The sequence below is a fragment of the Vicia villosa genome, linkage group LG1, assembly GCF_029867415.1.
Source record: "Vicia villosa cultivar HV-30 ecotype Madison, WI linkage group LG1, Vvil1.0, whole genome shotgun sequence".
Lineage (NCBI taxonomy): Eukaryota > Viridiplantae > Streptophyta > Magnoliopsida > Fabales > Fabaceae > Vicia > Vicia villosa.
Window position 1 is genome coordinate 80,670,778 of NC_081180.1, and position 10,977 is coordinate 80,681,754.

A 10,977-nucleotide genomic window follows, 5' to 3' on the forward strand; every position below is an offset into this window, starting at 1 on the left:
AGAGCCCTTATTTTATATCCCTAACAATAATTACTAATAATGTGATAATAATTTGTATCGATTCCCCCAACCCCAATTCATAATCTTATTTATAATTTTGCATCCATAATTGTAAAATTCCTAAATCTTTTTTTTCATACCCTTAAACATCAAACACTAGAAATTATTTATTTTCTCATTTTAATTGTTACCCTATTTAAATGATATTAAAATTTTAAATTTAGTATAATGATAGAAATAGTATTTTTGTAACATTTATATTATACACTCATTATTATAATAATGTTTATAATTGGTGTATAATTAATCAAACGGTGTATAATTAATAATTGTTTAAATTTTGATAATTAGATTCTTTTATATATAGAAGTCATTAAATAATTAATAATTAGTATTTATTATGAATTAATTATAATATTTTTTAATAGAAATCTACAATATAAGAAAGTTTGATGTTCTGGAAAGGACCAGAATGCCCCTTTGCTTATATGGTGAGCCACGTGGATGGGGTCTTTGCAATTCTTGCTCTTTCTATGCTACCTCCCACTAACTCATCTTACTTGCAAGAAAACCAAAGTTACTGTTTGCTTTACTCAACCTGTCTTATCATTGCAGCTTCCTCTTTCCCATGCCTCTCCAAATCTTAATCTGTCTATTATCTTCTTCTTCCACTTTCCTCCTTCCTCATTTCTCAGCAAACTTCATCTTCCACCTTCCTCCCTCCTCCTTCCTCTAATATATCTTCGCCTTTCTTCTTCTTCTCCTTGATTACCACTACGACTTCTTCTTTTTTCTTAACTACATCCATTAAAGTTTTGATTTTTATGTTAAAAACCCAAAAATTTCGTTAAATTTTTTTTCTAATTTCTTCTAATTTAGTGTTTATTGTTTCAGGTTTGGATTTGTTGTTTCATCTACCCTTGCTTCATCTTTCTATACTTGCTTCATCATTCAAGATGATAAAGACATCAATGGCAGTATATGTTTTTTTCCTCTTCCTCTTAATGTATCAGTTTTGTTTAACTATAATATTGTTGTTCAATGTTTTTTCAGCCATTTCATTTTATATATTCAACATCACTAATATCATTTTTATAGTTTTCGTTTCAGATAAGTTCTTCTTCTTCTTCTTCAGATCTGGAATTTTTTTGTTGATACTGAGTGATGATGAAGAGATGTTGCTCTCTTTTCTAATTCGTATAAATTTAAATCTGGGTTTTTGTTTTATTTGTAGCTTTCCTCTCATGCCTATTTTCGTGAAAACATGTAATGGTGTCTTTGTCTTGTGTTTTCCCAGTAATGAAGCTGATGAAAACCTTAAATATTTTTCATTTTTTGATAATGATGTTATTGTTGCTCTGTGTTGTAGATCTGTTGCGGTTATGTTGCTGTTATGTATTCCCAAATTTTCCTAAAATAAAATGTTGTTGGTTGTTGAAAGCAATCCGGGTGATTTTGTAGGCACTGCAGTATCTGGTACACCTTTTGGCAAGGCTTGTGCTGCTGTTGGACAAAGCAGTCTTATGTCTACTTATGATGATTTGTTTAGTCAGGTGATTGTTCTTAATTTTATTAATTAGTCGATGTGGCATCTTATGCTTTCCCTGATTGGAATTAAAAGCAAATCTTCTTATTTTGTTGAGTGATGTTGGCTAATTTTGTTAATTTGCTTTTATCATTTGCAGAAATTGTGGCTTGCTGGTTTTTCAAGGGGCATACAGGAAGTGCACCGAAGAGCATCTTTAGTTCTTAGAGATGCAGTTAGAAATATTTACAGTATATAATGTTTGTTAGAAATATTTGTGGAAATGCTTATGCCAAGAAACATCGTACCTCCATCTTCCCGCTCAGCGTTAAACTATGTCGCTCTCCGCTTCGGCAACTTTAATTTGGATGCTAATGTAAGATTGTGCTTTATTTTGTTTTTACTATAGACCATTTTGTGTTTCTATAGAAAGTCACGATTCACACAACACAACCTTCACAGTAGTTCTTAGAAATATCTACTCTATAGCTAAGTTGGAATTTTTAGAAAACATTTCCTTATATGTTGTTGATGCTCCTCTAGGGAAGAATGTGCACTTCCTATCCATCATATACTTTCTGTTTGATTTTACTTTGCCATTTTTTAAATGCTTGCCGATGAGTAAAACCATGTTTGATATCAGTTGTGCTTTTAAAGCATGTTAGTATGCATATCAGATTCAATTTGGAGTGTTTGAAACGCATAGCATATCAGATGCAATTTTGAACTCTGGATATTGAGTGGAGCAAGGATCGTGATGACAATAATGGAAGCAAATTTTAAATATCTTTATCCATTACAAAATTAAATAATACTTAATGACTATTATTATAAAATTAAATACAAAAAATAATATTCTTTATAATTATGTTCTCTATTTATTACTATATATACAAATCTCTTTATTTATTACTTAATGAAATTTTTAAAACTAAAATTAATGTTACTAATAATCTATAATTATAAAAGATAAAAATATTTTATTATTTTGGTGAGAATAAATCTTCAATTTTAGATGGTGAATTGTAAATTAAGAAACAAAATATATTGATCTTTTTATTTTCTAAAATATGTCTTTCTTTTTATAAATGCAAAATAAAGAGATCCATATAAATAATAATTAATTCACATTTAAGAGTATAAAATTTGTAATGATATATATATTTATATATAATTTTGTTGAAAATAAAAAAATGTTATAAAAAGAGATAATTAATGTCTTGGTTGTATCAAAGAAAATTTATAGAATAGACTATATAATAGGTCTTAGTATAGTGTGTTGTTTATTGCAAGCTAAAGTCACATCAATGACATCTATCTGTATGTCTTTTACCTTTTCATCATCACATAGGTCTTTTAATGTTATAAAAGACTGTCAAAAACTTTTTTTATTTTTTATTTGATGATACATATTCAAAATAAATAATAATTACAATAATAATTAATAATATTAACAATATCATAATAAATCACTACAATGTTTGACACTAAAACATATCTACATTCAACATTATCATTTTTATATTGCTTTTTTAAAATAAAATTAAACGGTGGGAGTAATATATTGATTGATTTAGCATGAAATCAAATAAAAGTCATAAAAGTACTATAATAGAACATTTATAGCAAATTTTACCAAAGTTAATACAATATACACATATCATATTTTTAAGTAATTCATATCTTAAAAATTGAGATTCATTTTTGAATAAATTTTCCAAAAAGAGATAATTATTGCCTTGGTTCAATCAAATAAAAGCTATAGAATAGACTATAGGATAGGTTTTAGTGTACTGCGATATGGCAAGCCAAAATCATGTCTATTACATAACTATCTCTATGTCTTTTCATGTTATTAGAGACCACTACTATTAAGTAAGTACATTTATTTTTTGTTTTTAAAAATAACCAGAACAAAGTTTCAAATATGCTCTTTTATCCCTAACTACATAATGAAAGCATTCCAAAATAAATGTTCAACTCCATATTCCAATATAAATAAAAGAACATAATTATAATTAAATATATGAGTAAAAATGCTATTATACAAATAAATTAGTTATTAAGGCTATTCATTTCAACATAATGATAAACTTTCAACTCATATTTATATTATTGATTTGAAGTTTCAAGAAATAATTGTGGCAAAAACTAATTAACAATTGAATCCACGAATAGTTATATTAAAACAATTTAATATTTGTATCACCATTTAATTTTTATTTAAGATAATTATTTATTTCTTATTATAGATCTGTTTTATTTATTTATAGATTTGAAAAATTATTTCTTTATATTTAAGATTTTTAATTATAATTTTTTGCATAACTGCATAAAAATAAGATGAAAAAAATTAGTTTCTCTATAACTACATAAAAACAAGATGAAAAAATGGACACATTAATAAATTGAATGGTCTGTTATGATAATGCTTTATATAATTCAATGGTTTATTTATTCATCAATTTTATTTAAATTGCAATAGTTGAAACTTATTGTAAAATGCAGCTTTAGTCCTCTAATTTATGAATTTATTTTTTTAACTTCCTGTTAAAAGAAAATTAGTAGGGGTAATATTATTTTTTTTTAAATTTTAAACAATATCAGTCATTTTTAATTAAAGTTCATTCACAAGAATAAAATAGATTAAAATTATAATCATGTAAAAATTTTCCTTTTTTACCATGTGAATAAATATTTATAAATGACGTGCAAAATCTCTCTTTAATTATTTTCGTTAATAATTATTCATAATGGAATTTCTATAAATAAATTAACAAAACTAAAAACAAATCTTTAATATTTTATCACCATTATCACTTTATAATATTAGTTATTGTATAAATCTTATGTTGGAAGATATTTGTCGAATTAAATGTAGTTTTTAATTATTAAAATGCTACATTTTTTTCAATATAAAAAGACTATAGAAAAATATTATACCAATATAAGAAAAATTAATCTGCAATAGCGTAATAACACATAGATGTTAAAATATAATATATTATTTATAATCCATTATAACACGTTTGTTCATTAAAATAAAATACAATATTTCACCTCACTTTTTTGTGTTTCCATACTTTTTTAATTTATGTAATATTTATTCTTTTACTTATATTATTATTAAAGAAATTATTTGTTTCCTAACATAACTTTTTCATATATCATTGTGTATTAATTCAGTATTAAATTATTTTATTATTATATTTTATAACTACTTCACACATTTCTAATTTTTTTCTATATTATATGACTAATAAATTTATTTATTTATCTTTATTTCATCACAATGAAGCACTTAAGTACTGCACTATGTGGGTATTAAAATATTAAAAGCACTTGAGTACACTTTGTGGGTCTCAAAATATTAAAAAATATGATGTGTTCAAAAAAATATGTCCATCCCTATTTTTATGGGTTTAATTTATTTAAACGTGCAAGCCATGTAGCAAAAACAAATGAGTTTAATTGATTTAATCTTGCAAGTATTATAACAATACAATGAGTTTATATGATTTTTTAAAATACTATATTTGACTTTTTCTTATATGACTTAACATATTTTCATTATATTATTTAAAATAATTTTTTATAAATTATTTATATGAAATTCATAGTTGAGACAAAAGACAGCTATATAAAAAATAAAATATTATTATATTAAATTAGCACTTAGTATTTTTAAATTTTTATAAAAACTAATTCTTTTTTCCAAATTTTTAAATAAAAAAGACATATATTTATTTATTATTATTAATCTAAATAGATAATTATTTTGAGATAGAGGGATTATATTATTAATAGCGTGTTAAATAAATGACTAAATTTTAATTTTTTTTAATAAATGGGAACCATTTTTTTTAATCTATATATAAATTAAAATATTCTTTTTCAATAAACTCTTTCGGTTAAATAATTTTGTTTTTCTTTTTTATATACATTCGTATTATATTGATTATTAACGGGACATGAAGTTATTGATCTAAATATTGATTAATAACGAGACTTGAATTTACTGATCAAAATAATTTGTCATGAGTTGATGTCATGACATTCCATCATAATTTTTTTAGCTTTTATTTTTTATTGTATTTTTTTATCTTCTATTATTCACATATTTTTATATTAAAAAATTTTATTGATCTAAATGTTTTTACGGGTACCAGACATTTTTCTATACATTTAATTAATTTTTTTTACGGGTACCAGACATTTTTCTATACATTCAATTATTATTTTTTTCACGGGTACCAGACACTTTTCTATACATTCAATTATTATTTTTTCACGTGTACCAGACATATTTCTATACATTCAATTATTATTTTTTCACGGGTACCAGACATTTTTCTATTAAAAATATATATCTGAAACAAATGCGCGTCCCGTACCAGAACCCGTGCGAACGCACGGGTTTATTATTTTTTTGGGTAACCCTCACATTGTTATCACAAGTTATATTTATTTTAAATACTTCAATATATATATATATATATATATATATATATATATATATATATATATATATATATATATATATATATATATATATATATATATATATTTACAACTCCTCCATAATATCTGGTATGCAAGTATCCTCTTTGGGACAGTGATTTCTTTTACTCGATATTTACTTTTAAAAAATATCCAGTCTAACTGTTTTTTTACTTATACTATCAATATTTGTTTTACTAATTTTTATATAATAAATATATTATAATATCAAGTGGGGACTTAAAACAAATGCGCGTCCCGTACCAGAACCCGTGCAAACGCACGGGTTAGTTACTAGTTGTAAAATTAAAATTATAAACAATTATAAAAATTACAGGCATGCCATACGGGACAAACCTTTTTTTCTACCATATATTTGGTTTAATAGCAATTAATAAATCTATATATATCCTGACAACTACTACAACTTAATAAATTAAATTAATATTTGTATGACAATCAACATTGAATTTTTTTCTGTTAATTCGTATAAATTAATATACATTTTTTAATCATAACTATATAATATTTATTTAATATTCATCGACTTTACGTGACCCGTGCGAATGCACGGGTCCTTTACTAGTTATTTTTAATAATATATTTTTTATCTATATTTTTTTAATCATTACTTTAACATAATTATTTACTATTTACAATAATGTTGCGCAACCCGCCATCCTCCAAATAGATTTGATATTTCTTTATTTTTTGATTTCCTTTAAACTGATCTTTTATGTAAATTAAAGATTTATAATTTACAAATTAGAAATAAATTAGTTAAGTAAACTTTTTTATGCTCAAATTATTTTATAATTTACAAAAAAAATTAGTTAAGTAAACTTTTTTATTTATATATACTATTAATAACAATGAGATTTTATCTATACAATAGTAATCTAACTATAAGTAAAATTTGTAAATTATAAGTGTTTTTAAAATCGCTCGCACGGATCTAAATACTAGTATATATATATATATATATATATATATATATATATATATATATATATATATATATATATATATATATATATATATATATATATATATATATATAATGCCTTTTAAGTTCTACAATATTTTTATTATAAAATTAGTTTTTAAAAATCAAAATGAAAGAGCGAAAAAGAAGAAAAAAAGTTTTATTCATGGATGATTAGATAACTTAAATAAATGATAAAATATTACTAAAATCTCGTTGTTAAAAAATTGATTCACATTTCTAACTTTAATTTTTTTTTTTAAATTATAAGATACTTTCAAATTTTATAAATTTATACAATACAATTGTATATTCTAAAAATCTTTATTTTTTTAGAGAAATTTATTAAAGAAATTTATAATCTATAAAGAACCTTAAAAAAAATCTTTAAAATATATTTCTATGAAATTTTTAAAAATCTACAAATACTATTCTTATTATCAAAATATTTTTTAAAATCTCAATTAATACCTCTTTTTACATGTTTGTTGAGTTCTTTCCTTTTACCTTTAACCTAGCAGCCGAACTATTATTCATTCAACCTCGCCTTACGTGCCACTGTGAATCAACCACGCTTACGCCGCCGGTTCGTATTCTAATTGTTTTTTGATTTTGTTATTGTTGCAATTATAGTTTCGTTTTGGGATTCACTCATCAGAGATTTTGTTTTGTTGCTTTTGATTTATGCTTGTGAACTTTAAACTGAGCTTCTGTGTATGTTATAATAGGATTTGGCTCTCTTTATACCCTAAAAGTTTTACAGTAACAATGGGCAAGCCTAATAAAAGGTTAATAACATTTCTACTTCTAAGTTTTAAGTTGCTTTCTTTTTTATTGCTTCCCGTTTTCGCAATTCTGAGGTTGAATTTTTTATATGCCCAGGTCAGATGAATCAGAATCAAAGTTGCATCGCAAATACGACAAGAAGGAACAATTTTATGCCCGTAAGTACGATACGAAGTTTATAGTTGGATGCATCTTAATATAACATACCTGTCTAGGTTTTAACTCCTTGCAACCACTGCTGTTATTGCAGATGTGCAAGATGTGAAATATACCGTTGCTTCCTTGAATGCTCAAAAGTCTATTGCGAAGGTGAGAATTTCATTTTCAGTCTGGTTAACTGTATTATATTATGGTTATTATAAATCATTGATATATACAATTGATTTTGAAGTGTTATTGTGTTCCCGTTCGCATTGATGATATCCAGACCGATGCTTTACCTTTTATGTATTTATAAGCACTGACAAACATGTTAGACTTCTTATAATGGCAGTTTTCAGAGTTATTATATCAGTTAGTATGTTTAATTTTAGGAATAGGGATAGGAAGGGAGAAACTGATTATGGAATAGCTATTGAGTAGTTTTGGGTGTGAGAGACCAAACTCTCGAATTCTGGACGGCAGAGACCAAGACTCTCGAATTTCTTGGATATGAATTGCTTTATATCTATTTTATCTTTGTCTCTCTAAAATTTCTCTGAAGTACTGGTGTGTTAAGTCTGTATTCATAATATAAACTAATGTTTTAGGCAAATTTTGCAGAGGAATGTTCGATCATTTCTATTTTATTTTCTTTAATTCATTCAATATAGGTACTAGTTATAAGTGAAGAATTATAACTTTGTGTGAATTGAAAAACTCCCACGAGTTAAGAGCTAATTGGAATTAGAACATACTAGTTATTTTGAAGATTCAATGCAAACTTGAACATACTAATTATTTTGAAGATTTGTGATCTTCACTGAGAATGTCCAGATGAGAGGATTGTTGCATTTTATAGTAACTGAACCAAAGTTGTTTTAGATATTTATGCTCCTCTCATTTCATGTGTAAAACATGACTGTTACTGATTTTGTGAAAAATGTTGTATCTGGTCAGAAAAAGAGCAGACAACAAAGACGGCAGGAAAAAAAATTGAAAGCATATAGCCTTTCTTCCCTCTTAGAAACCCTTCCGGAGTTGAAGGAACAGTTGAAGGCATCACCGAAACCACAAGAGGCTAACTTCAAGCTTAATTGTAAAAATAGACAGAAATTAGTGTAAGTGTTTCCTATCACAATTCAGTAATTCTACTGGCAACTTTCCATTTGATATCTAAAATAGTATTTGTAACCCTTGTTAATTATTCAACAGATTGGAGGAAGGAAAAAATTTGTCTGAGGTTTTTAAGAATCATTCCTTCCAAATGAATCCCTTGGCTGCCATTCATCAACACTTAAGGAACCAACAACCATTACCAGTAGTAGAGGAACAACAACCCAAGAAAAAAGAAAATGTGAATGGGTCGAGAAAGAGGAAGATGAAGAAAGCTCGGGCTGGAGTGCAGTCTATGGATATATAACGCCTCTTGTATGGAAATGCTATATTAGTGTCTTTTTCATAAGATTTTTATATAATTGTACTACTTCTGGGAAGCATTACAGTATTTAGATTGTGAATGAGGACATCTTAAATTTATAAAGCAGAATCTATAGTTATGTCCATGATAGTTGGCTGCTGATTTTTATATCAGTATGAGTTGAACATATGAATTGAACAGGCATGACTACTTGCTGATTATAGCTGCGAATGAAACTATTCACATATATCAACTTTTGATAAACATTCAAGGATTCTTCATAAAAAGAAAATATAAGAAAGTTAGAGTTGTGACTAATGATTAACATCAATTGTAGCGTAAACAGCCTTAAGTTCATGTTTGGTTATTTGTGTACAAGATTTAGAAAATGGGAAGGCTGTTTGTGATTAGAAGTTTATCATAGTATGTATGAAGGTGGCTAATATTTGTTGCAGAAAAATTGGCCAGGATCATGTCTATTGCAATGAGATAACAAAACATAATACGAAAAATGAAAATTGCATTTGGATTCAGCCAATTGATGCTTCTATTACTTTAACCTTTCAGGATGATGATGCAAATTCTTTCACAAATACAAATATTACAACAAAATAGTGATAAAAAAGTGACTTGAAAAATGAAATTTCATTTGAAACTAAAGAATTTACAACAAACACAACCAGCCTAAATATATGATCAGTTCTCTGAGGCTGACTGGAAGATGAAAACTGCGGTCAAGACACCGACCAGTCCTGTTACGGCCAGGGCAACTGTAGGCAATGGACTTGTGAGACCAAAGTTCTGCAAAATCAAAGTAAGGAATATTAAAATCAAACTCACACATACCAAATTATCAATCATTTGATGAAAATTATAATGTTACATAGCTCAGAACATGAAGATAAATGATTTCAGTCAAGGTCATGGTGTGTAAAACATACCTCTAGGAGTCCTTTTCCTGAAGTAATTTCAACAGTAATGGCAACTGCAAAACCAATCATGGCTCCCCGGCCTAGCCATACATCCAAACCGTTCCCATCCTTAGTGTTTTGTTCACATCTTATTGAAACTGGCATTGCTCTGTATACTGTCTTCCTTCCATGATTCCCCCGAATCACTTGAAACAAGTAAAAAAAAACTACTTAACTTCATACAAACCATACAACAAACACGAAAGCTGCATCTCATCGGTTAAGAATTAAGATCAATTATATGAACCAAACAATGCTACAGTATAATACTAATAACCCAATTCAAAGTAAAAATGACAAGAATTCTTACATAGTGGGGAACCAGTGGCGAAGGATGCTCGAACTGGAGACAAACTGGGTTTAAGAAACTTCGCAGAGGCTGAAGGAGAGTTTCTTGTGGCGAAAACACGAGCATCTGCAACAAAATTATCAGTGGAACTTGAGAATTGAGAATTTCTCTAAGAATGTAGAAGAAAGAGATAGAGAGAGATGGGTTACCGCGAAGAGAGACGGAGAGAGAAGCAGAGGGTGGAGCTTGAGCAAGAGCCATGGATTGGACTGGATTGTGAAGTTACTGTAATAAGCAATCGAATTGCAAGACTGTAGTATGTGTTATCTCTTTCAATTTTCTTTTCAATAGAAAGTGATGATG

At 26.7% G+C, this 10,977-nt stretch overlaps 3 protein-coding genes across 3 annotated transcripts; 2 read left to right on the top strand and 1 right to left on the bottom strand.

Moving 5' to 3' along the window:
* The first annotated feature begins 579 nt into the window (after window positions 1-579).
* Window positions 580-1,957, top strand: LOC131610621 (ABC transporter B family member 20-like). Its single transcript, XM_058882617.1, has 2 exons — window positions 580-1,553; window positions 1,686-1,957. The coding sequence occupies exons 1-2, from the start codon at window positions 1,422-1,424 to the stop codon at window positions 1,782-1,784; spliced, it is 231 nt and encodes a 76-aa protein (XP_058738600.1). The 5' UTR covers window positions 580-1,421; the 3' UTR covers window positions 1,785-1,957.
* Window positions 1,958-7,480: 5,523 nt separating this feature from the next.
* On the top strand, window positions 7,481-9,475 carry LOC131610628 (uncharacterized). Its single transcript, XM_058882629.1, has 6 exons — window positions 7,481-7,596; window positions 7,739-7,798; window positions 7,893-7,954; window positions 8,047-8,105; window positions 8,895-9,055; window positions 9,150-9,475. The coding sequence occupies exons 2-6, from the start codon at window positions 7,779-7,781 to the stop codon at window positions 9,355-9,357; spliced, it is 510 nt and encodes a 169-aa protein (XP_058738612.1). The 5' UTR covers window positions 7,481-7,596; window positions 7,739-7,778; the 3' UTR covers window positions 9,358-9,475.
* Window positions 9,476-9,857: 382 nt separating this feature from the next.
* Window positions 9,858-10,977, bottom strand: LOC131610637 (stress enhanced protein 1, chloroplastic-like). Its single transcript, XM_058882639.1, has 4 exons — window positions 10,824-10,977; window positions 10,636-10,740; window positions 10,296-10,471; window positions 9,858-10,155 (listed from the first exon to the last, which is right to left on the bottom strand). Exons 1-4 carry the CDS (start codon window positions 10,873-10,875, stop codon window positions 10,051-10,053), a joined length of 438 nt encoding a protein of 145 aa, XP_058738622.1. The 5' UTR covers window positions 10,876-10,977; the 3' UTR covers window positions 9,858-10,050.